The following is a 27,511-nucleotide window of genomic DNA, read 5'->3' as shown; positions in this document are numbered from 1 at the left end:
AATGAGTTTGGTGTTTTCACATCAGATACAGAAGAGTCAAAGACAAGTAGAATGGATGTGTAGGAATTCAAGTGTGTGGCATTTCCTCCAGGAAACATTAGTCAACTTGGCACCCTCCTCTCCAGCTGCCAATGGTATTACTTTCTGGTAACTGAACATGATCAAACCTATTTACCCTCTGGTATTAAGCACACATTAGCAGGCACAAAGCCATGTTGTGGGTGGTTTTTTTTTTCTCCTTTTAAAGTAACTGTCTGTCTCTAACCTTAGACAACTTTTTCCCAAGCATCCCTTTTTGAATCCTTATAAGACAAACATGCTCTGAGATGTCAGAGGCCAGGATTGTAATAGACCATTCACGAAATAGAAGAGACCAGCCTTGCCCCCAGGCTGCTTGGAGATCAAAATTGTCCTAAAACCTTCAGAGGAAGAGAGGCATATACAGCTGCCAAGATGACAAGAAGAGCCACAAGGGGTAGAGGGTAGGGTGAAGTCATGTCTGATATCCAGGCCTAGAAGTCCTAGTGAGGTTATCACTAAAAAAAATGGTGATGAAGTCTGAGCTACTGCAAGTTTGAATACAGTGTTTATTATATGAAAACATATATATGAAAATAAGTCTAAGGAATGTAATGGATCATGGTTGCACAGAGTTGCTTGGAGAACAAAACTTGAACAGAGATACAGCAAGGATGTCCAAAAGACCTCCCTGAGCTGCTCTTACATATTGGTGCAATCAACTCAGAGGACAGGGTAGGCAGAGACTAACCTGTGTGGAAGAGATGTGGAGTTCCAGCAGAGTAGAACTGGGAACAAGCAGCAGAAAAGACATGTCTGTTCTTTCTTTTTATAGCTGCTAGTTCCTCTTCATTATTTGTGTGTGTTTGTTTCTTATGGAGAACTGTGCAATGCCCTTTCTAAATGTTTCTTATTTTACAGTACTGGGGAGGAGGGGAGTTCCAATAATTTTCTAGTTATAAGGCACTGGTGTTGTCTGGGATATACATGAAGAGTAACAGGACATGATATCATGCAACTGATTGAGGGTAGTTGTGTTAGATGGAGGATTAGCACACTTCTTGCTCAGAAAGAAAACATGCCAAGTCAATGTAAGAGTTATAACAGAGCATTTCAGCTGTAAAGTAGACTTCATTAGCGTAAAGACAAATAGATTCACTTACAGATTTTAGAGACCTGAAGAACAAATTTCCTTTACTGAACTTCTGCTGAGGGCTCTTATCTGTGTGTTTAGAGTGTTCTCAAAAGCTTTCTGTCTGAATAAGGTTTAGGAAATAGGTGTTCTGTGGTGGCTGGAAACACATCTTGCCTGAGAAATCTGTGGGATGAGCATTTTCTTCCTAAGCTACGTGGTTTTCTTATCGGTGTTGCAGGACAAACTGAAAAGGCTGAAAGTGAGAGGACAGTAAGTGAGATCCCCCAAACTTTGTCTAAAAGGAAGTTAGAAGGTCAGAAAAAGAAAACAAATTTCAACTAAAGAAAAGCAGTAACAAACATGCACATCCTTTTAGAGCTAACAGAAGTTAGTCCAATGCATAGCTCCTAGTTGCTTTAGCAGTGATCTCTGCTACAAACACTGGCTAGAGATAGATCATTATTTTGTCTGCTTGCTCAATAGATGACTAACTAATGACTTGTATTACAGAAAGCATTATTTGAGGCATTAATGAACAAAAAAAATTTTGCAGCAGTTTACATTAGATATATATTAAAGCTTGTCTATCAGTGCATTTGTCCTATTCCTGAATTACAAGAGTATATAACCTCCAAAAGGGACTATAAAGAAGGCTTTGGGTAATCTGGAAGAGCAAAAAGAACCCAGGTCAAAGCAAGAGGAGTAGCAATAGACATATGCAGAAAGAACAGGAAAGAAGGTGGCTTATTAGCAACTTAGAAAATATGGAATTAAGTTCCAGAGCAGAATTTAGATAATACAAAGAGGGGAGAATCAAACAGAACCATAGCCAGAGAATTTAACCCTATGAAAAACACACTTAGAGCCAATTTTATTCATAGGGAGAAGTTGTTACTAGTGATGCAGTCTTCTACACTCACTGTTGTATGTGGGAGAAGCTGTGAGGAAGTAAATCCTGAGTCTGAGAAGTTCCTCTACATCTTGGGTTTAGATCCTGTAAATTCTGTTCTCTTGAATAAAATGAAGCCTGTGTATTGGTTTCAATAATACAATGCATAAAAGGTTAACACAAATATCTGTCCACAAAGCCTCCCACAGAAGCCTGCAACACACTTCAGCACCTATGGCAGATTTAGACTTCAGTGAGATTTCTGAAAAATGCTCAGTCTAGTCAGTAACTCTAGCCCTTGCAAAAGTAAATAAAACACTTGCACTGAGAAACAAAAATTAAAGTCTGCACCTTTTTCACTCGTGACTTCATCTACTTTTTCTTACAACAGTCATCCATGAGAGCACATTCCAAGCAGAATCATCCAAGTTGTTTCCAAGTGTCCAGGAAGTCCTGTGTGGTTATGAAAGCTGCCACCAAATGAGAGGCTTTTGTATCCAGCAGTCACAAACAATTCCCAGTCAGGCAGAAACACTCCAGCACAGATAATAAATCAAGTGTTTTGAAATCATCTGACAGTAATGTTTAATATGACAGAGTTGCTATCAAAATACAACTTTATTGATGAACACCAATTAAAAGTCCAACTAAACATAGGACAAAGACATTTCAGAAACTGCAGTGTGAACTGGGTATTAAACACATTTTTAAGGAGCTACACAAGGGGAGGGGGCAGTTATGACAACCAATTTTCTCTGGCAAACTGCTCAGACAGACTAGTTCATGTAGCAGGTTTAGGAGGTTATCTATGCACTGATGCCATATCAACATTCTTTAGTGAATCCCACATGAAGTATTGCAGAAATGGCTACAATCACTGTTCGTGCTTACATTTGAAAAAAATAAATAAAAAGTTAACAACAAATTCCACTCTATAATACAAAATACATTTGTCCTCTATGAAATCACAGGAAGTTCTCCAAGAGGAAAGATTCTCCCAGTGCAGCTAAGGATTCACAAAGACGTTCTTGGAAACGGCTGTCAAACATGTCACTTATTTCCTCTCTTAACTCCCTCAGCAGAGACACTGTGGACTTACCATCTGCATTCAGAATTCTCCCAAAAAGTTTACCCCAGAAATCACTGTCAACAGTCCTAAAACAAATAGAGCAGTTTCAGTGAAACAGTAGGCATACACAACAATTTCCACTTATATTCAGCACTAAATGTCCTGAGAAAACCAAGTCTGAAATAATAATTTCAGTCACATGAGTAAATGTAAAAGAAATCTAGGAATGTATTGTCGAGTTCAAAACATGTGGGCCCCTTTCTCCAGTAGGCTTCTGGATAGTAACCAGAGAGGCTGTTTCACAGGCCCATCAAAACCACTATTTTTACAGTTACCTCCTCCAGGGTACCTGACCACTATCACCATTCACACTGAGCCACGGCACTTTTAAATTAAGGAGTTATCAAAAGCATTCTTTGAACCAACAAAGTTGGCAGACTTCTTTCATGAATAAGGGGTAGAGGTAAATCTTATCCCTCACAGGTCAATATTAAAGGAAAGCTGCAAGAGAAATAAAGAATTTTTTTAAAGAATTAAGGAAAAAGATAGAGTGGTTTACAGCCAGTTTTACTTTTTTCCCCTGCCTTCTATCTGCCAGAGTTCTCATATAGGTAACATTTCAAAGACAATTAGTAGTAATAAATCCCTCTCTCCCAGATATACCCACACAACATGAATAAAAAGGTTAAGTGACTCATTAAAGTCTCAGAAAACTGCTATCAGAGCTAACCCTTTGTTCTTCAGTCTCACACTGAAGTCCATAGACCGCACTGCTTCTGACTACTGAAGCACTTTTCTCCCTCCAGCCAGGAGTTACATTGGCTTTGAACAAATTATCTGCCTCTGCTTTATGTGACTCACACAACAGCAGCAGCTATAGTCTCAGAAGGAATCTGGCCTGTGCTATTACACTAGTAACTCTTACATTTTCTAAAATAATTAAGTCATACAGAACATAACCAAGAAAAAAAAAATATGTAAGACTTGAGGCCATTTTCTTCATGGACTTCAACAAGTAAGAGGCACAGCAGAGGAGGTTACATGTTGGTAAGGATGTCTAAGGAGTTATGAGTGACAAAAATAGTCCTAAAAATTCAAACAGAGCTTCTATACACTGCCTCACATAAGCCTGCACAGATGAAGTTTCCTAAAATAGTACAGTGAAAACTAAAACCACTCCTGGAACTGAAAAATCTCCAAATCCATTCTTCAATAATGGTAACATGCTAAAAACCCCTCCCCTGAAAAACAGGTTGTCAACCTTATAGTAATGCTCAAAAATAAAAAAAGAAACTTGATCAGAGTTCACATTCTACCCTTCCAGAAGTTCTTCCTACAACATTTAAGTGTTTTGCACTCATTCTGTCACCTTTTAAGAGGGTTCTGCTTTAGTGAGTGCCATTGGCCTCAGAAGATCAATGTTGTGCTTTGCCTTGCAATTCCCCACTGCTTTGGTATTTTGTTGAACTGGTAGTAAAATGAGTGGCTTTACCAGTCATTCTACTATCTTTTGTTTAATACTTCAAAATATTTAAGTCCTTTTTTAAAAGCCTTCCTAAGATAAGGAGGTCATGGTTGCATTTAACACCAGTCAGCCTGCTAGTAAGAAGCCTTCTTTCTATTTGCCACTGCCTAAATTCTCAGAACATTCTTAGAGGAAAGTTATCCTGTCAAAAAAACCCCAATAAATCCAAACCAACCCCCAGAGAAACAAAAAACCACTTTCCAAGTCACTTATTGAACTTTTAGCAGAAAGGACAGAAGTAACATGATCCTTAGAAAAGAAAAGTAGAATTATTAAAAGCAACAGGAAGAAGAATCCTGTGTCCTCACAGGTGACTGTATGCAAAGGGTAAAGCGCAAGATTAATATCCATCAGCCGACTCTTCTCTCAGGGAAGTGCTTAATTGTGCAGCCTCTTCTGGTGGATGAAGATTCCCTGCAGCAGTAAACTTGCTTGTCAGAGATTACCTGAGAATTTATTGAAAGCTTCAAATTGACTGGAGGTTGTCAATTAATAAGAGCCTAAAAGATCTATGTGTGAATGGAAAAAAAGATTCAGGGCCGATTCCTTATTCCCACATAATGAAAGGCCTCATTTACACTGTTGATGTAAGACTTAAGTATAACATGTAACTAAAGCACCTGTACAAACATTTCTTGGAATTCTTGATATTGAAAACTAAGTATGGAAAATGAATAGTCTGTTACACTTTCAGAAGCAAGTAGAAGAAAATGGAAATTCCTCATTTGTGCTCTCAGCTCCAAAGCAGGGTTATAAACTGATGCACCCAGCAAGCGATGAGCCATCACAGCCTGGTTCTGGCTACATAGAACTCATCCCAGGCTCTACCTTCTTTCCAAGTTCTACTTTTACCCAGAATCCTATTTCTTTCAATCCAGTGTCCCCAGCTTTGACTGAAATTCCTTTCCAACCGACCTCTCCTCTCCAAACTCCCCATAACAGCCAGCCCTATCCTTCCAAACTCAAGACTTACTATACCTGCTGCTCAGCCCTCCTGCTCATTATCTAGACAGTTATTGCCATTTTTCCCATACCCACATCCAGATTGGGTCCCCAACACCCTGTTCCTACCTTCCCAACTCAGGCCTTGTGTGACTTCATCTGCAGTAGCCCAATTTAATCTTTTGCAGAATTAAAAAAGTAAACAAAATTTAAATTAAAAAAGGCAACACTTATCAGAAATCTGTCCTTCCATCCCAACAGGATATTGCTAAAAACAGACCAAGTTCTGATAGAAATTAAGGAGTCCTATTTTTCAGATAGGAAAAATAGGAGAAAAATAGGAGTCCTATTTTTCAGAGCATGTCAGATTCACATAGCTCAAAGACAGGTAATGTGAGAATATCTGTCAGTAGAGAGCAAATGCCAGTCTCCGTCAATGATTGAGTTGCCTTTTTTTTTCTTAGTATTTCTGAAAGAAAGGCAGTATAAGATGTGTATTTACTGCCAACCTATGCATCACTGATATTCACCTGTTCAGAGAGCAATCACCCTTTGGTGATTTTGTTCTTCACAGCCTAGTCCTGCACATTGATCCTCTGCAGAAAAAAACAAGCACTACAGGGTACGGGGTGTGGCACACATGGCCAGTACTCAGCAGAAGCAGGCTGTAGCCTTGTACATACTGCTATCAGTAGTAGAAAACCAGATATATGCCCAGTAAAGAAAAAAAGCATTTTTTCCCAGTACACAGCTTAAGATGATGAGATTTTTTTCAAAGTAATGCAGGTTGCTAGGGAACTGGCCAACTCCCAGACTGGTAGTAGGTTTTCTTAAAGCAGTGGTTACAGAACTATATCCACACCACGGGTGTAGCTAATAAACCATGATACAGCTATCTGTCAAGTAATTTCTGTCATAAGCAGAGAGTTCTGGAAAAGCCTTATGACACACTAAGGCAGAAAATTCTGCAGGATGTGACTAACAAAATGAACAAGTGTTTAGTCTAAGAACAAACAAAGGGTAGATGAAGGCAGAGTAGTTTTATAGACAAAACATGTGACTAAAAGAGAGCGGTAGAAATTAATACCTGAGGACAAACAGCAGCTTCCAAAAAGAAGCTGCTTGCACATGCATCTTAAATTTTAATTTTAAATTATTTTCCTTCTTGTGCACGTATACTGTTTCTGCAACTGTTACAGACAGAACCCTGGCATCAGTGTCTTAGTAGCCCTTCAATATAGTCTAGAATGAAAAAAAAAATCTCCATTTCTAAAGCAACATGCTTGTGTAATTTTTTTCCACTCACCACTTCTAAACTTCTCCAAGCTTGGTCTATCAAATGAAAAGAGAGACTAGAGAGTCTGGTCTGAAAGGATAGGAAAAGCAAAATCATCTTAACTGGGCTGCTAGGCTAATATTCAGCTTAAAATTGTCTCCTACATAGAACCAAGGCTACTATACAGTGAACAAGTCTAGTAGCTTCAAAATTTAAAGTCCCCACAGAACTAATGCTTTTGACAACAACAGCACTAAGTTCTGTGCTCTAAGCTTTGAAGATGGTACCACTGTAAAGAAAACAAAGGAAGTTAGAAGTCTGTTCTTTCCCAGCAGCCTCCTCTGCAAAAGGACTTACTTCGATACATTTTGGCTGATTTTCCAGATGGAATTCTCTTGATAGACCTGGACATGATCTCCAAAGAGCATCAAGTGGACTATATCTGCAATGCCAACCAAGTCTACCTGCAATCACAACAAACATTGGAAAGTTCAAGTTCCATCAGTTTCTGCAATCCACTACAGATTTCTACTGTTGGCACTTTTACACATTTAAGTCTAAATTGGTCGTTGCATCAGACTCTTCTGGAGACCTGCTAAGCAAGAAAAATTCAAAAAGTAAAGTTCTGGTCTTATTGTAGATTCCTAAATAAATATAGTAGTCCCAGGCACTCAGTGCTGCTAGTCCCTTCATTCATTGCCAACGATTTATTCAGATGAAAAATTCTCCTTATTCAGCATTTATTGATCCAGAGCTTTCCACAGAATTTGCAAAATATAATTTAAGAAAAAAAGATTTTGTAAAGAAAACATAGAAACTAAAATGTCCTCCTAAACAGACTCACCTGATAAGGAAGAGAACTTTTCGCCAGAAGCTGTTGTCCATGGGGGGTCTGAGATATGGGAAAGCTGTTGGGCAAGCTTACGCGAGCCTGTAATCTCAAATCTAGACTGTGAGAGAAATCCACTATCTTCAGAGCTCTTGTCATCTCATCATTAGCAAATGGATCACAGATCCTGAGCAGAGGAAGCAAATGAAGCATAAGACAATCCAGCAAACTTTTTTTTTTTTTAAATGAAGTTTAACAGCACAGTGAATGTGAGTCTTAGCTATGTCAATGCTCCCCTCTGATGGTCAGCCTAAGAACTACTGCTGAAAGGACTATCCCTGGATGGGGAACCAGCTGGCAGCCTGAAGCTTAGAGGTGATACTGGTATCTCCAGAGTAAGCAATAGGAGACACTAAAGGGTTAATGATGAGGCTGTTTTGATATTTGTCACAGTTATCTGAAACATAGTTGGTGGAAGGGGAGAATAGCATAGTGTTAGCATTCCTCCCTCTCCTTCAAGGGTACTTTATACAGAAAGAATTAAGCTCCAGAATACTCTAATAAACCTTTCCTAGTCTACACACCAGGGAGGACAAACAGAAAGGGCAGCAAGGAGTACCTGCACAGATGACAGCGTACTGCCAAGCCAACAGCATAAACAGATCACACTTCTCACTACTCTTCTTCTTACACACTTGTATGCTGTGATCTTGTTTTGTAATTTATACTATGCACTTGTCCTAGTATAGCTTTTGCTATCTAAAAAACCATTATCCTAAACTTTTTGGCAGTTTATCTTGGTTTGTATTTGCCGCAGAGAAATCCAGTGGGAGAGATCCAAGTCCAGCAAGCCACTGTTAGATCAGCGACTTCCAAATAGGATGCGTGCACCCTAAGGGATGTGCAAGACAATCCATTTGGGTGTGTGAAAAAAATATTAAAACTTCAGTAGTACATAGATGCAGTTTATTAATAAATAATATGAATAAGTTAAAGAAATTATAAATAAAATATATTGGGGGTGTGCATGTTAGACAACTAAGTTCAAAATTAATATAAAGTTAATAGCTATTTTTAACGTATCAGTGAAGACTAAGAACAGCCTCAGTGAATTTCTTCTAAAGGAATTATATCTGAATCATCAGACATGCCAAAGTTACCATCTTCCCACACTTAGTTCACAGATCACATTCCAAGGAATATGTGACTTTGTTAACATAATATGGGAAAGAGCTTAAAGAAAACTAAATCTGCACATCAGGTTACAAGCTGGACTGTAGTGGAGGGTAAGGAATCTGTTTAAGAGTGTCTGGATATTCCAGTCCCACCTGCCCTTTGTCTTCTAATTTCCTGGTTTTCAGATAAGTAAAACCAGAAGGCAAGTTATTTACCAATATCCAGTCAGCTTTCTAGCACACCAGTAAACACACCAGAAACTTGAGAACACAGGTAATACACTAAACAAAATGTTTTTGCTAAGCTTTACAACATCATTGTTTACTTTTTCTATAGAAATAAATAAAAAGATAGGTTTATTGCTAAACAAAGTGGTTTCCCTATTTTCAGAATACACTGTAGCCTACAAAAACTGGACTGCAGTATCAGTACCCCAACTAAAGAGGAGAAATTACAGAAGTACAAGCACTGCAGCTGAAACTGAGCATTATACATCCTCCTGTATTCATACAAAGATACAAACCTGTTTCCCAGAAAAAACACCTCTGGACTCAGATCTCCATGGACAATCTCTGCTTTGTGCAGCTTCTCAACCACACCCAGAAGGTTATAAACAACTAGTAGGATAACCTCCTCCGTGATGGATTTACAGCCACGAATAACATCCTGAAAACAGGGAATAAATGTGTATCTATATGCCATTCTACCTTAGTTTAAGTGAATATTTATAGCTCACCTTGTTTTTCCTACTCATCTGTACAGAGATAACAGTTCTACCCCAAATTCAGTATAATCAGATTTTGCCCATGATCAGCCCAGTCAGAATTAAATTCATGAGCTCTTAGGAGACACTGTTATTTAGAAGTGGACAAAAGATCAGGAGGAGGAAATTGAACTGAAGACTGAAATGACTTTAATTTGTATTCTATTTATATGCAACAATTCAAAATGCACTTACAAGACTTTATTTAAAATGTAAATCCTTCAGCAAGACACTAAATGCTATGACTTTGCAATAGCAGACTGGAAGACTAGAACTCATTGAAAGATACCAAGTTAAACAAGAGTTTTAGATGCAAACCTCATTGTGGAATAATGTGTGGTTCTTGGCTCAGGTTGTTTATCACTCATGAATAAAGAAAATGCGAAAAATCAGTTCAGGTTTGTCTCTGAGAAGCAAATTATCTACAAATGAGAAACCAGCTCTGAGGCTAGAATAGACAGCCCCAATTTGTGCATAGATAAAACAAAAATCAGAGAATCTAGATTGCAGGATTAAACATGCGAAGCCATCTTCAGCAATGAGCATAATGACAAACAAAATTCCCTAACGGCATGCTATGCAAGAGTTCATGTCTTCTACGTTTGTACTTTGTTTGTCTGTACTGACCCCAAGCGTGAAGCGATTTATATCCCTGTGCAAAATAGCACAGCCATCTTGGTACAAGTAACAGCTGCAATTCTCACTGAAGCTTTGGTCAAAATCAGTATTCAGACGCTCCTGTAACTGAAGTGTGATATAAAAATCCCAAGGCACAGGCTGAGAATACACCTACAAGAAGGTACATAAGAACATTTATTTTTGGAATATAGTGAAAATTGCTGATGATCTTATTCTTCTCATCCTTTTTCTTCCTCCTCGCTTTACCAAGGAAGACATTTTCCACAGTCAAGAAACTTTTAATCTATATCAACAATTAGAAAGAGAACTTGAAGTAGCAAACTTCATGCACAGAGTTCAGAAGTTAAGACCAAATTTACATTTCAATTTATATTGGCTGAGGAGATTTTAACATTACCCACTTCTTGTATAATAATCATTATGTGTTACCTTTATTGCAAATCCCTTTGCATCCAACTGGGGGAAGTGGGCTGGAATGGCAAAACACATCTTGTATTCTTCATTGGCCCAATATTCCCATTTGATACAGTAAGTCTCATTTCCTGTTATGAAAGTTTACATTTATGAGCTGTCACAGCACATGTATGTACCCAGGCTGTTCAAGTTATTCCCCATCTACACCACATAAAACTAGTGAGGGTGAATATAAAGTACATTTCAAACCAATTAGAACATAAATAGATCCCTTGCACTGTAGTGTCTGGCATAACCTACCTAGCTCAACGTCTTTCTCGAGCTCCATGACAGGCAGAGCGCCAGCCTCCAAATGAAAATCTGGAGCGGCAGTCAACGATTCTGGCATAGGATCTAAAAGCTTTTTACGCTGTTCAGCACTCCACAAGAACTGAGTTATAGCATCACCTAGGAAGAGAAGTAATAGAAACAGATGAGCTGAAACTAGGTGTTGAGTCTCTGTGACTTGACTGTATCTGTCAAGAAAAAGTAACCTGGATATTGGAAGCTTTCTATCTGCATACTGATTTACTGCATCACCTCTCAGCAAGTCAGTTGATCTCTTTCCAACAGTTTCTTGTTTTGTGAAGTGAACATAACACTCACCTTTGAAGCTACCTTACTGACATCCTGAGGTCTTAATGATTCTACTGTAGCATCACGTAAAATGTATCTTTCACGAGAGACAAAGCTCTAAATTAGATTAGGTACGCCTGCTCAGCCACAGCAGAATTGACACTCATTTTGTAAATTAACACTCCTTTTTTAAATTTATGTCCAGAGTGAGCGATCGGTTTGTGATTTTTAAATGAAGGGGTTTATTGAAATTCACTTCTTTGAATACAGCAGGGGTTTTACATAAGAAAGGGAAAACAAAGTTGGACTCCAACTCTGCTGCTCACTGCAACATTAACAATTTAATAGCTTTTACCTCCTGGAAGACACTTAAGATAATTACACGTAGGTCTGGGTTTATTTTCCTGCATAACAGGACAGAGAGAAAAAATCATTCAATAGATGAGTTCATCTGTACAAAACCAAGGTAGCCTGAGAAGTGTTGAACTCAAATGATCAGGCAAACACAGCAGAACTAGACAGCTTCTACTGACTTCCTCTCCCAAAGACTATGACTAGTCATGGGTGACATTTCAAGCTTTCACAGTACAAAGGTTAGAATCAGAGTATCATTACCTACTGTTATATTTATTTGAAAAGCATTCTAGTAAGATACTGCTCAGGAAGTAATTCCTTGAAAGTAAATCCAGGAAATGTGGTAGGGAGAAGGCTAAATAGGTGTTCTACTATTTAATCATCACAGACCTATGAAACTTACTGGCATATTTTACAGGAATAAACTGACAGACATCTGAAGTAATTTTTCTGCTCTATGCAGCATTAAGGAGTCCTCAGCAGAATTACTACATCCAGGTTGAGAACTGCTTGTTCAAGGGAGATGTGCAAAGCAAGGAAAAAGCAACAGGAATCATCAGAAGTTTAAGAAAGGACCGTTAAAGCCTCTGAACAAATGCCTTCTTTTTCTGAAAAGAATCAGTAAAGATTCTTCATCTAGCTTTAAAGATTAGTGCATATGAAAAAAAAATGAGTGTAAGATCTATCCAAAATGTTTCAGCTATTTCTGTGACAACACACTTCTAATTGTACTTTCATTCCAGGTCCCAAACATGCTTCATCATAGTCTGCAGACACATAATAATGTATTCTTCTCTAGAGTAGGTAGACTGAGAATTTTCAGATACACAATTCTAATTAAAATATCATAAACTGAAATCAAAGGAGTTAAAGCAGGTTGAACACCTTGAAAACTGTCATTCAACACAAACCTAATTCAACAGGCCAGATTTTGAAGGCTTTTTGCGACCATTCCTGTTCTAACTGTAATATAAAGACTTACTACAGAGAGAAACAAAGGTCTTTGGCTCAAAGAAAAAGAATTAACTATTTAAGTACCAGTATTGTTTTCATCCAATAGGAAAAAGAAACATATTGCGAAGCAGCACAGTAGTTTACAGCAAAGTTGAGTGCAAATTTAAAACCAAAATTATGCAACTTTCACTAAATTTCAAATTCATATTCACCTTTTCCAATGTGGCGCTTATCAGCACATCAGGAGAACACATGGTATGATTACAGACGGGGGAAAAAAAAAAATCAAGACAAAACAAAGCAGTCTTAAAAGTTCTCACTACCACCCAGCGCAAATCTTTCATTTCAGAATTTGACTTCATTACTCCTACACACTCCCTGCTTTAATACCTTAAATAACTTCTCTGTCACCTTAATATTTACATCTTTGGATGCTGACAAGCATGCTACACTGCATACCTCACTACTACTTCTGACAAGGGAGACACAAGTTTAGTCACAAGTTAAAGTAACAGAAAGTACACAGAAAGCAGAGTAGAATATAGGAAGTACAGAAAGAGCACCATAGTTTTACTGCAAGTTATTTGTTGTGAGTGAAACTCAGTTTAGTACTAACCAGTAATGTTTTCACTGATACCTCCAGAATCAGGAGCCATTTCAGCAGGCAAGCTCCGGGCAAGTTCCAGTTTCTCAGGGATATGCAGGTATTTAATAGTAGATATTTGTGTAACAGAGGAAAGAGAAGATCCTGAGGAGACAGAAGAACCTGACGAGCGAGTATCTTCCAGGCTTGCTTCCATGATCGGGCTGTAAATAAAGTCATCAACTACTCAGACTTTCAGAAGATAGTGTCTAGATAATGCCAGCCTAGTGACTATGAAAGGATTCTGTGCACTCCCAGCCTTCCTTATGTTCAAGTCATTTCTCCTCCTTAGTGGAAAACCAAGAGTCATGTCAGAGCTTCATTTTAGCTTCATGATTGTTTATACTCAGAATCTTAAGTCTACAGATGAATTTTATCTTCTCTTCCATTAAATATGACTGCTACAACAGAAGACATACTGAATGTTTATTGCTCCCTTCACTACCAAAATTCAGTCCTACAGTGATTTTAAAGCAGTGGAGGGTTGGGTGGGAAATAACTTTTGCTCTTCCTTCCCAGTTATAATCAGCATGGTTTCCCAGGGAACTTGCCAACTACACAAACACCTTCAGCATGGTATACACGTTTACATGCTAACAGGTAGCAAATCAACATTTCTAAATTAAGAAAACCCCATACAACAGATGCTTTTTTCTTCACAATGATAAGAAACAGGAGGTGGTTTTCCAGTTTTTTTCTTCTCTCCAGCTTTTCTCCTCTGTAGAAGAAACCTAAGCCGTAATCACCAGATGCATTTTGTATACTAAAATAACTACAGAAGCATATGAGTATAAAAGGAACTGATGATTCTACTTTTAATCTCTGGTTACAACGACAGAATGTATTTATTAATTTCTTTGCAAGTTATTCTGTAGAAAAAGCATGGAGTTAAGTCCCACAGCAGTAATACTGAAAAGCCAAGTGGGTATTGCTATCACCTCTTAAATCTGTTCAAGGCAAAACGGACCCTGAGCTAGAGAAATGGCTGTCTTCAGGATACTCTGATCTCTTCAGAAAATCATTTCTTCAGCAACAGAATAATAAATCCACAACCAATGAAAGACACACAGCAAAAGGGGCTTAAGATGCTTTGCTGTTAATTACCTCAGTTTGTTTACACAAAGAGCTTCACTGTAAGCTCCCTCACAAACGGGCGTTTCTTCGTTCAGAGGTGCACTCTTAGGTTCTGGGCAGTCTTCCTTCAGGTCACACTGCGAAAAAGCAGGAGCTGGGACTCTCTGAGCTACCACCCCATGAAAGGGCGTTGAGGCCAGATGGGCAGCTCTGACAAAGTCACACGTGTCTTCTGGGTTGGCACAAAGGGTTTTGTTCTTGTAGGAGCCTGTCACAATTGCATCTTCAGTCAAAGGCTCAATTCCATTCAGCTCATCCTGAAAAAAGTAGGAAGAGACAGTGAAAAGCCTGTAGATTTTATGACAAATTTTCTTTTAATTTATTTAAAAACTGAACATTTCTGTCTCCCCTTTCTTCCACCCTACCACCTTCCAAAAGGAATCTGACCCTCAGTCTTTGTGTACTCTACTTACATTGCTCATTCAAACTGAGTAATTGAACCCTCACTGTAATACAGTTGCATGGGTTTTTTCCAACTAGAAAGTGTAGCTTTGTTACTCACTGCAGAGCTGCCATGAACTGTTAAAAGGCTACTTAGTATCTACCACCCCAAAAGTGCATTTCAGTACAGTTATAAGCACATTATTAAAGCATTTACTAAAACCTTGGGCACTGAAGACACATAGAACATGTAAAGCAGAAATATTCAGTTATCCAGACTGACTCTAGAACCCAAATCAGCACGATGCCTACCATGCTTAAGCCTACTAAGTATTTCATATTGTAGCTGTACACAAAAATCTTTCTCAGCTCAGAATAAAATCCTCTCACTCAACCAGTCTAAAGGTCTGTTGTGGCATGCAGTAACTAAGTCCTTTGGTGAGACAACAACTACCACCTCTACTGAAAGCTTTACAAACATCTGCAAAGCTGCCACAGACAGACACATAGCTTAGGAAACAAGACACAAAGGTTTAAGGGAGTCAAGTGTATGGTACTTTGGGTGAGGAACACAGGAGCTAAGATGCTTGTTTGAAAGCATTGGGAAGAAAGTGGATGGAACAGGAGGTAGTGTTTGAGAGTGCAACCCTTCATCACACAAACTTTTTAAAGTTTCAGCGTGAGTAATCCTGGCCACTAATCAGTTGCTTATCTCTGTATTAGCCACCTTAAAGCCTAATAGAAACATGAAATTTCCAGTGTAATCTTAACATCACCCAAATCACTATTGCCATGACAGGGAGAAGTTTAGAATCCTTGCTTATCACACAGCGTGTCAGTCCAGCCAGTCTCACTCAGTTCAACAGTAGGACATTCTATGGTGGTTTCTCCTGGACAGGAAATCTGCTGTGAGGTAAACTGTGGCCTTACACAGGCGTCTGGCAGCATGTTTTCCTTTGCAGTTACAGAATCTGAAGGTTTACGAACAGCAAGAGGGCGCCGGGAACTTTTCTGTGTATGATCTGCAGAACAACTAAGATAAAGTTACATGCCATTAAATATTTATTAGAGTAGCTTCTGATCTTCAACAGATTCTTCTCAAGAGTTTAAGCCTACTGATAATTTCAATCTACCACTTTCTACTACAGAACTACCAGTAAATTGCAATACATACAGCTCTCCAGAATGAAGAAAGTTTATATAGCAGCTTAAATAGTTCTAGACTGAGGAGGAACAATAGGAGAGTATTTGCTCATCATGGACTTCCCAAGTAGAGTAATAAAACAAAAAATACAAACAAAACAAAACCCCACCCTAGATCCATACAAGAAACAGTACTGTATTTCAGCTGCTACTGAAAGTGGGCTGATACTGGAGTTTTCCCTCCCTCTGAAATCTAGGCCTTGAGTAATTCTACCTTGTATTCTGATTTCTCAAAGTAGAGGACTCATCAAATATGGAGAAAAGCACAGCAGGATCCGGAGGGGGAAGGAGACCTACATAGGTAAAGAAAAGCCAAGAGGCTCTGTTGTATCAACAGTTTTTCCACAACAGTGTATCCAATGCTACTCAAAACACTTCATACAGTCTTAAAAATACCAGTTCTAGTAGGAAGTTACAGAACTGACATTTAAAGAAACCTATTAAAAAAAAAGACTTGCTTTTGTCACATTAACGAACCACACTTTTGCCACCATATTATGTTAGCTAGCTTGCTCTTTTTAGAATATGCTTCAGAATTTGTACCTTTTTTCCCAAGGCTGGCCTCATTTCTCTGTTCCTTCTGCTCATCCTCAGAGTCTAAAAACACATTTCCCCTTTGCGTATCTGGGCATACATCAAGAGACTGGATAACCTCTGTCAACAGTAACAGCAGTCAATTCAGGTCAAAAGTAAATTTCTCCAGCATGCACCCTTCCCAACAACAAAAATGAATAAATAATTTTTGATTGTATTCCTCTACCAAATCCTCTGAAAAAAAAAAAACCACAACTTAAGATAGTATCATTCTTCATGTTAAACTCTTAGATTTTAGTAAAACTGCATATACTAAAGTGTGAAGAAAGCTCTTCAGCTATTAAAAGAAAAAAGCTCTTCTGTTTCAAAGTCCTTTCAAATAGTGACAGTTCTCAGACTTCAGATGCTCAGTCTTTTGCTGAATATGATTAAAGAAACTACTAACATGTTCTCATTTTCATTCTTCTAATCCACCTAGACTTTTGGTTTTAGTTTGTTGCAGTCCTGCTATTCATATAAAAGAACACTTCCCTTCAACACAGCCTTCTCCTCAATGTTAAAAAAAATTAAATACTTACCCTCAGAACAAGATGGTTTATGTAGTTGAGTATCTTCAGAGATCTGGAATTCACTGTGAAAAAGATACAACCTTGTCTCTTATGTTTTATGAAGGTGTGTAAAATATAAGTAAACTTTGTAAAAAGGGCAAGCCAAGCTGACATATTCTACCTGTAGGAAGTTAAGATCCCTCAGACTAATCAAAGATATATAAAGACAGATTACAGATCCTGGTTACAGGCTGATGCCCAGGGTTATATTCCATTCTGCCCGGGGAAGCAGGCTGTTAGTGATCTATGCTACTCTTAACTAAATTATTCCCACAAATTTTCTCGTCGCTGGCACAGAAAGTCTCGTACTACCTTTGCAACTGAAGTTGTTTCTCCACAACTTCTGTTGCACTGGAAAAAGTAAATCCTTGCAGTCCCAAAGGTGGTGAAGCTTCGGTTATCTCTGTTGGCTGCAGAAACAAAACCATATTTTGGTTGGAATCACAAGCCATGCAACAAGGTTCCAAGAACATTATGACAATCCTGTGTAGGTCGTTAAAACCCTGATGGATTAATAGTTGTCTTTAGCCATTTGTACTTAATTTACTTGCACAAAAAAAGTACATTCTTATTGCTTAGCATAGTTAAAATGTGCAATTTTACTCTTTGCAACCATATATAACTTTCATAGGAGATTTTAGCTATACTGCAGCTATTAAAGACACATTTAAGCAGTTACATAGCTTACATCAAATTCACAACACTTTGTATTTCATTATCTAAAATATTTACTACTGTGTTTCAAGAGAGAGTGCAAAAGCAAGAACACACTTTATGAGCCCAGCTGACAAAGTTGGGAAAAGGAAACACTTTAAAATAATTAACTTTTACTTGTTATGTGCAACTTGTAGGAAAACTGTGGTTTAAACACTACCAAGCAATGACAGACTGAAGTACACTTGCTTGACAGATACTCTGCTCAAGACTGGTCTGCATAGAAAAAAAAAAAAAATCTCATACATAATAGAGCATTCTACTGCCTATAAGACTTGGAGACAAATCAGATACAGCTTTGTGTACTGTCTTGGCTGGGATAGAGCTAATTTTCTTCACAGTAGCTGGTACGTTTTAGTCACAAACCCAAAACATAGCACCAGTGTTGATAACACGCTGGTGAGCTATTGCTGAAAGTGCTTACACAGCACCAAGGTCTTCTGTTCTTCATGCTGCCAGCCTAGCAAGCGGGCTGGGGGCTCACAACACCGGGAGGGGACACAGATCAGCTAGCTAACCCGAAGGGATATTCTGTACCATATTACATCATGCTCAGCAGCAAAATCTGGAGGAAGGCTGGACGTTCAGAATTACGGCATTTGTCTTTCCAGTAACCATTATGCGTGATGAAAGCCTACTTTCCTGAAAATGGCTAAGCATCTGGCTGCTGAGGGGAAGTAGTGAATGAATTTCTTATTTTGCTCTGCTTGTGTGCAGAGCTTTTGGTTTACCTATTGAACTGTCCTTAGCTCAACCAGTTTTCTCACTTTTACCCTTCCAATTCTATCCCCCATCCCACTGAGGGGGAGTGAGCAAGCAGGTGTGTGATTGCCTACCCGGGTTAGCCCACACCACTTTGCAACCCTTCACTTCTTTCCCTAGTTCCAGCTGCTTCTCCTGTCTTCTTTTACACCACAATTCTCTATATAAAAGGAAACTGCATACAAAAGAGCTTAAGAATGAGCAATTCACCCCTGAGCATTTGGTGTATCTTTACTTAAAAAAATTTGTAAGTCTATACCTTAACATAAGATGTCTTGTCCAATTGTTAAATAATTTAACAATACTTGTAAAGTAACACTACAAAATTTGAAGTCTTTGATTTACATTCCTATAGTGAAAGGATATGGCTTGGGAACAAGTCAGGGAGAATAAAAGAAGTATTTCTCTGAGCATTCATTTACTGGGTAATGTATGTATACAATAGTCTGAAGCATCCTTTCAAAAAAAGTTTTAAAAGTGTTAGCCAAAGAGAAACATAGTAGATATTGTTCCTCCTTTGGTACTTTTACTTCAAATAGTAGCTATTTGTAAAAGAACAGTTAAACGAGGACAACACCTGTTCACATGGTTGCTGCTTGTCATCTTTTTTCTTCTTTAATTTCATCTCCAACTCCTCAATTTTCCTTTGTATTTCTTCCTTCTGCTGTGCTATGGCCTGCATCTCCTCTAAAGAAGAAAAGCTTATAAGGCACAAAGCATATTCCACACGCAATCTGTGGCTAAAGCCTAAATTATTTTTAAAGGGGCTTCTTTCCCCATTTCACAGCTTACACGCAAAGCTGTCAGACATTTTACTTTCTCTATACCTCAGAGAAGTTAAATAGCTATTCCAGTTGAATAAGAAAAGCAGCGGCAATAACAGACAGCTGTATGCTGATAAAAAGTAAGTATAATTTTACGATCCCATCTCAGAAAGTCTCACATCATCCCATACAGAAGCATACCTTCTGCTTTCTTTTTTGCTTTCTTTCTGTAGATTTCAGCTCGGATTTCTTCCAAAGAGAATTCTTCAACTCCAGCATAAATTTTATCTTTACAGTACATCACCACCTCTTTCTTTTCTTGAGTATCCTGCTGATGATTTTGCACTCGTTGCAGTGGGTCTTCCTCTTTCTCAGGTTTGCGAGCACTTAAAACATGGTTTACGCTGGGTTCAATTTTGCAGGGAGTCCTGAAAAAAACCATGCAATTATTACTTTGATTATATGTACTTCACTGTAACACAGAAAAACAAGCACAGGAGAAAAAATGGCTAATTTCTGAATCTGGCTGTCGAACAGTGTAAAGATAGTCTCTTCTGTTGATAGAAAAAACATGAAAAATTAAGTGATAGCACATAAAAGGCAAGCAGACTCAGAATTGTGTGATGAAAAAAACCAAAACAAAAAACCCCAAACAAACTGTTAATAGGGCCCAGTCAAGAGCAAATACAATTCTTATGATACTCTGAATTGCTGCTGTGCATTCTGGATCAGGATCTATGCTCCATCGATCTGTGTGACCACACAAGTGACAAGGATGATTATCCTACAAAACATAGTTTATTGGGGGGCGGGGGGGGGGGGGGGGGGGGGGGGGAGAATCAGTGGGACTAAAAATGGAAGATCTTGGACTAGATTAAGCCTGGCATTTTAGGTTAAGAAAAAATGTAAGATTTAAGATGCAATAAGAGGGGAATCAAGGAAAATGTTTTGCGTGCTTAGTAACAGAAATTAAGTGCCCCATTACAAAAAAACAACCAAAAAACCCCACAAAAACCCCATCACTGTACAGTGAAAGGAGTTAGTAGCAGTCAACTTAGCTTGAAAGTGCTACATGCTAGTTTCAGGAGAGAGGAAGCAGAATTTGTACAGTTTTACAGATACCAGTAATCCACATGACTTCAGCAATTATTTGTACCTCAATAAAAGATGTTCTGAACAACCAACCTTGAGAAATACGTAAACTGTGGTCTGGGTAAATAGTTAGTTCAAAAGAAAACACAGTGCACAGTTCCAAGACATCTGTTTTGTTGTGCATATGAATGGACTCCACCCTAAAATAATCTTGGAGATGATGAGACAAACAGGTGCTCCCAATGGTTGGGGGGGTTTTAAAGCTTTTATTTGTGGGGTGGGGGCTTATTACCAATATCACTACAGGGTCCTTCTACCCAAATCTCCAGATGACAACTGATGGCATGATTTGCATCACATTTACACAATTTCAACACAACACTTTCAGTCTTCATTTGGTTCAGGGCCACACCATCATGAGGAAATGGACTCAAAGGCAGACAAAAAAAAAAGTATCTGCTTTTCAGCTTCCAACTATATAGCATAAAACTATATTCAAACTCTCTGCTCAAGCTGCTTACAGCTAATTTCATGTGACATTCAGTTCCCACCCACCCCTTCCTTTTCCCTGGCAGAAAAAGATGCTACCTCTGTAAACAAGTGTTCATCTAAGAGAGACCAGCATGTCAAGAGATCTAATTTCATGGCATCACTGACTGCCAGGAGCAAGAAATAGTCTTATAGTTTAGACAGAAACTTTTTTTTTTTATTCTTAAACTAAATTATGATATGTCCTTGGTCAGAGCTACTCTGCAGTCAACATGCAACAAAAGCCACATGAAAAACCCACTGGTAGACACCTTTCAACATGCTTTGATTATACGTGATCCAAAGCCAAGGAAGCTGTCTGCAATATCAAACATTCTTTTCCACTTCTCTCTCAGGAAAAGCCTATATATTCCATGGCCATCATTAGCCACAGAACAAGAAAGTTAAGCAGCTTTGCAAAATAATGCTCTGTACTCTGCTCTAACAAAACAGAACAACCCCATCTCCTGGGATTTATCAGCATTTCAGTGAGCACTGTACAAGCAGGAAGGTTATTTCAGGCAAAACAGCACTACTCCTCCATAACCTAAGCAACACTGTTGTCATGGAAACTTTGATAGCTTGTTTCAGAATACAACTCCAAAGAGAATGAGCACAGAGTCCCAAGATACTGGAAAACAGCAATAAGCCATCTCAGTCCGGGGCTGCTTTCATTGCAAACAGCATCCTAAGAGAGGTAACTCTGGTTTTGTGTAAACACACTGAATTAAGCCATTAAACTATTTAGCATTTATAAATATGATAGAAGCTCCCACATAATGAGCAGCAGTGTTCAAATACTTTCCATGTCCTTATGTCCACTGCAGCCTCTGCCATCAAACCAAAGCACTAAGAGCTTCCAGGTGGCCAGATTTTTAGATTCTTGTAGATCTGGATACTTGGCAAAACGAGCCAGAATTTTACAAAGCAGCTTTGATAATTTCAAATGCAATCCCCATTTCAAACTGAAGACTCACATGACTTGTTGCTGAGCTGACTCTTCCACATATGGGGTGAAACCGGGCAGTGGGCAGGGCACTTCTATACCGGAATTCGCACTGCTGCGAGGGCGCTGAGGAAGGGAAAGTCAATGTTAACGGCTTAAAGATTCATTTTTAGACTCTACATTCCTCTATACACTGAATCGCCCTTTTTCCGGTGTTCAGCTCATTTGTAGCTTTTGTTATTTAAAAAAAAAAAAACCTGATAGACTTTTCCAAGATTAATTTACAAGATTAATTCTCTTCTGATACATAAACAGTTACAGACCAAGACACACTCCTCCTGTGTGTCCTCATCAATACCTAGTTTCTGTTATTCTGAAGTAATGCTGGTCAAGCTGGGTATTCCATTGCTCCTCTTGTTTGATTTCCAGAAATGCGATGGTCCTCATTTTTCAGCCAAGACTGTCCCAGTTTTATAATAGTATTCCTTCTGCTGTCCACCAAGAACCTCCAGTCTTCTCAATTTTCCTCTCAGAGGCCATTCCAACACCACAAAAATCACTTAACTGCTTCTGAGGTCCATTATTTAAGAGAAGACAGATGGAATTTAGTCTGGCAACATGCTACTCATCTGCCTACTATATTCCCTTTGACATTTAGGCAGATAAAGTTACATCGTGGGGACATTTCCCTACCTTCTCTTCACTACCATATTTCAAACTGTTTACACTTAGCCATCTTCACACCAGCAATAAGAGAAGCCTCTTTCCTCTGTGCAGCTTTTAATATCTCAAAGCATTTACAAAAGGTTGTTTTTTCAGTGTAATACAAGCCAGAATGAGCACCACACTTCAGTGCAGGGGAAATAAACATCCTCAAACTCTTCTGCTAGTTGAAGCTGCTTTTTTAAAGCTAACAAATTTCATGAAGGGGGGGAACAGAGATAACTCTTAAGGACAAACATTAAAAGAACACAGAAGCATTTGGGGACCAGAATGAACATGTTAAGCAGTCCAAAGCAAGGCAACTGATAAAAGTTTTACATTAATAATTCTTCCTCCTCATTCTTCTCAGCTAAATTAAGTGAATGGAAAAGTTCAGTAAATCACAGGTTTAATCAAATTGCTTTGTATCTGGCAGTAATTCTTCCTGGAGTTTCCATCAATTTCAGATCATTTGCTTCCCTCCCCTCATCCTAGTTTTTGTTTCTAAGCTTCATTTATAATGACTTCTATATTGAGAAGCCTAAAATATTTTTATCATCTGATTAACTTTCTATTCATCCTCTTATCTACAAAGAACAGCGGAACACTGGAGGTTATCTAAGAACCTATGAAACTTGATTTAATAGGATTAATTTCCTTCAGATGTCTTCAATCATTTCTCTAGAACAGCTTAAACACCTGTAGCACAGCTGCTTCTTTTCATGTCTCCAGCATTAGTTTAAACCATCAGAACTTACCTTCTGTCATCCTTTTTTCATCTATTGGCAAGCTTCCCTCTATTGTCCAGATAAATATTCCATTGATACAGTAGTTCTTAAATTCTTTTGATCTCCACTCTTCTGTTTTCCTCACAAGCACTTCAAAACAGACTTGCAGAATGCTGTACATGCCTCATTTCCATAAGATAGGCAATGAGTTCTCCCTTCAGGTTGTACTGTATGGTATCAATTTAACTCTTACTCCTCTTTCTTACAGAATTAACTAATGCCTGGCTTCTCTCCCTTTCTTTGGCTAGTGTTTTCCCTCTTATATTCTTTTTCTGCTCTCCAAACAGTTTGGCAGGGCATCTCAACCAATTTTTCTGGTTAGCAACAATCATAATTTCTTGATTTAAGAACTCCAGAGAGCTTTTTTAACTTATTCTAGCAAGATCAGCTTGCTAAACTTGAATAGGTTACACATAGACAGAAACTTTTTAGGAAGAAGCTAGGAAGATCTGTAGTTACAGATAGACACATACCCCAGGCAAGGAAGAAAGAATATGACCTTTGTCTCAGGGATCAGAAGTCAACAGCTTATACACACCTTCCTCTTTTTTGCCAGTCCACTTTGAGACTCCTTACCCTGCCAGAGTTCCAAGGTCCTGCGCTCAGCTCATTCTCCTTGGCTCTCGGGGCTGGAGGTGCTGTCCATAGCTGTGGTGTAAGTACAGGAATCTCAGGTCCAGATGATGAATTTTCATCAAACACAGCAAAACCCGGATTATTTGAAAGCTGCTGAGAAGTTAGAGTCTGGAAGCTTCTGTTTTGGTTAGTGGCTATAAGCAAAAAGATTTATGCAAATTAACCTTTAACTATCACACTCAAGTGTAAAATCCACAACAAAAAGATGTAATTCTTCCAATAATATGTGGTTTCAGCAACTGAACGTACTTTTAAGTGCATCTCCTACACGACTAATTGGGGCTCTCACTTTTTTCTTCCCTCTGCCTTTTAGATCTGCCAATGAACTTCTCTGAGGTTCCATAGCTCCCAGAAGACGAGTATCGTTTTCATCAGGAGTTTCCTCAAGCCCCAGCAGCGTCTGCCGAGAAACACGGGTCTGAAACTGCCTGAGAAAAATATTGGAGAAGTCAGCATAAACTTCACTGTACCCACTGACCCACATAGGATTACTCCAAGTTCTTCCCTTCAGCCAGAAGCTTACCTATGATAGGACTGGAGTTTGTCCAAAGGTTCAGCCTTGCGCTGAAGACCCTCCTGGAATATCAGATCTGCTTTCTTAAAACTTCCTCTAGCCTCAAGCACCTCTGCCCAAGTGATGTAGAGTAGTGCCAGTGTTGTTCCAATTTCCTGGCTATGTAGATAACTGTACAGATCCAAGGGCTCGTTACAACAATCTCCCTGAAACAACCAAAGTATTTCAGTAATCATGTTGGACTACAAAGGATTCCAAGCCGATGTCTGAGTTTTGATGGCTCCTGCAAGACCCCAACTGATTTCAGCACAAGTCTTACAGGAGCAGCTGTAAGGCCAGGACATGCAATTGTATCGTGGCACAGCACACAAGGTTAAAGAAAGGAATTCCAAAGCAGAAGGATAATAACAAGAAAAACCTCTGACTGCATGTATATATTTGTTAATATTATTACCAATCACTTCATTCTAGCCTACATATTCAAAGTCAGTAATTTCTTCAATTTCTTTTTTTATCTGAGATAATTCAGTGATTGAACTATGTCATATTAGTATTCCTCAGAATAGTTATTTTAGCTTTAGATCAAGTACAACACATTTCTTATCAGTTTCAGAACTGGTAAATCAGCTCAGAAAGCTAAACCTGGAGAAAAGCTGCTTTAAGACGATGAGAACAACAAAAAGTATAGCAATGGAGAGAGAGGGCAAGACCAGAACACACTCAGCTTGGTTTTGCTTAAACACGGGATGTGGATACAAACCAGAAGTTAAAATAACTGTTAAGACAGATAACACACCTAAAATGCATCTTTAAATCAATTCCTTTTCTCCTTAAATAAGTAATCAAGCTCTATTCATTCAAATTAGCTTTTCCAAAACAAAATTTATGAAGTCTGTAGCTGTCCAAACTGAATGACCCTAAAAAAAGGTCTGAAGATCCTATTGAAAATGAGAAGTGTAACTCAAGAGCAGGTAACATGTTTGCAGAGAAATACTTCTAATACTGCACTAGTTGTACATCATGTTCTTTGACTCTATCGTTACAAAAAATCAGCTTAAATGTGCAAATGACATGCCAAGTACCAAGAAAAAGAAACATCCAAGACATAGTCACAAAATACTCACAAACTTGAGCCAGAGATTAAGATAGCGGGGATCTTTGTAGTATCGCTGCTGTTCATTGAGTGCTTTCACCGCCCTTTCCAATAGTGCTGGGAGATTACTCTCCTTTCCACCCTGGGGGAAGGTTTGCTCTGTCCACTTGATGTACCTAGAGATGGAATAGGAAGTCAGTTCTGAATAAGATACAAAGCTTCTGTTTCTGTACAACATAAGGAGATTTAGAAAAAAATTAGGCATAATATTGAAACACAACATATGATTCAAGAAAACTGTTAGAGAATTTATATTCTAATGAGTTTTTCATTAAATTACAATATTTTTTCCTAAACTTTTACAGGGGTATCTGACCTTTCTATTCTTTCTTCTGAAGTAAAAGGAAAACTTACCGGTCCCAGACATCCAGTGGATCATCTCCAGAGTAAAATCGGATTTCCAATTCAAACTCCCTAAAAAACAAAACAAAACAAAAAAAAATTTATCCATTCAATACATGTGTATAACTGTAAAGACATTTTCTACTCTGTAAACTAAGACCTTGGCTCTCACTGATACCATTTTGTAGGTGTAAAAGAAAAAGGCTAGGTTCAATATATTTAGACTTGAGCTAAACGGAAAGCAATTTTCCATCCACCAATACTCCGATGTATTTTTAAAAAATACACACTTTTCTTAATGAATACATTTAAAAGCACAACCAAATCTCCCTGGTGTTTGCTGCTTAAATGCTCTATCACAAACCTAAAAATAGTAGACTATACTGTACAGCACCCACAGCAAGCAGTCCTAAATACCTGGAGTGTGATAGTAGCAGATGTCAGTTACTAAACTTCTGTTCTTTTATGCCCTTTTTAATGTATATGAGATTAGTACAGTTAAACAAGACATAGAACAAATGATGAGGAGGCAGGAAGATAAAAGGGAAAGGTGTCAAAATATCACTCACTGCTTTTTGAGTTGAACCGCAGTGTGGGTGGAAGTCTCCTGCTGAGCCAGTGCTTCCTGCAAGGTGGCCATGACACGTCCCTGCCGGAGGGGCTGCACATTCTCTTTGCTCAGCTCCCACTCATCGTTGCACTCCTGTGACATGACAGCCTCTCTTTTAAATTCTGTGTTAACAACAAAAGCAACAAAGAATTGATTCATTAGGTAGGATACTAACCCGAAACCTGACAGACCTGGCTTTCTTTACCTGATCCACCACACACTTTCTATGCAGCCATTTCGGTCCCCAACTTTTAGAGGGAATTGGGCATTTAATTCCCCTCCATGGGAAACACATGAAACAAGAGCTAAGCACTTCTTTACAACGAAGAATCTCAGGCAGGTGACGCCAGCAGGAAAGGCTACTAAGATTAAGCTGTTTCTCTCCCCACCTGCGTGCTCCCTTCCTTCCCCCGAGATTAACACCCTCTCTGAGGCTGGCGAGCGGCGAGCTCCAGCCACACCGTAAACTGAGTCAGGTCCCTCAGGCTCTTCACCTACAAGTAGTTGTAGCGGGCCGGTAGTACAGGCGAGTCGGTGATGCGACGGCCGGCGAGGACGAGGAGCGCGGCGGAGACCGTCCCTCACTGCGTGGAAGCGAGCAGACTCCCCGCCACCACACAGCGAGAAGCCGTTTGCTCCGCAGCTCCACAATGGCGGCTCGCCACCGGGACGTGCCCCCCACCTCTCTTCCCTCAGGCCGGGATACGGAGCCCCACACTCTCCCGCAGCGGCCGGAGGGAGGAAGAGGCTTCCCTCAGCCCACACCGCCCGCCACAGCCCCACACACCAAGCGCGGAGGTCCCACGTCCCTGACGAGCGCCCGAGCCCCGCGCCCCAACGGTAGCTCGGCCTCAGCCCC

At 39.1% G+C, this 27,511-nt stretch overlaps 1 protein-coding gene across 1 annotated transcript; it reads right to left on the bottom strand.

Annotated features, from left to right (window-relative positions):
* Positions 1-2,641: 2,641 nt before the first annotated feature.
* BUB1B (BUB1 mitotic checkpoint serine/threonine kinase B) lies at positions 2,642-27,231 on the bottom strand. The gene is made up of 24 exons (XM_074841861.1): positions 27,151-27,231; positions 26,612-26,774; positions 26,055-26,114; positions 25,672-25,816; positions 24,557-24,753; positions 24,283-24,461; positions 23,974-24,167; positions 21,939-22,033; positions 19,543-19,769; positions 19,155-19,264; positions 17,414-17,511; positions 17,072-17,124; positions 16,503-16,613; positions 16,174-16,252; positions 15,687-15,789; positions 14,346-14,632; positions 13,236-13,405; positions 10,976-11,122; positions 10,691-10,803; positions 10,250-10,411; positions 9,383-9,525; positions 7,699-7,870; positions 7,212-7,318; positions 2,642-3,197 (listed from the first exon to the last, which is right to left on the bottom strand). Exons 2-24 carry the CDS (start codon positions 26,752-26,754, stop codon positions 3,008-3,010), a joined length of 3,285 nt encoding a protein of 1,094 aa, XP_074697962.1. The 5' UTR covers positions 26,755-26,774; positions 27,151-27,231; the 3' UTR covers positions 2,642-3,007.
* Between the last annotated feature and the right edge of the window lie 280 nt (positions 27,232-27,511).

This window comes from Strix aluco, chromosome 16, assembly GCF_031877795.1.
Source record: "Strix aluco isolate bStrAlu1 chromosome 16, bStrAlu1.hap1, whole genome shotgun sequence".
In the NCBI taxonomy this organism is placed as follows: domain Eukaryota; kingdom Metazoa; phylum Chordata; class Aves; order Strigiformes; family Strigidae; genus Strix; species Strix aluco.
Note: the sequence above shows the minus strand (reverse complement) of the source record. Positions and strands in the feature narration are given on the sequence as shown.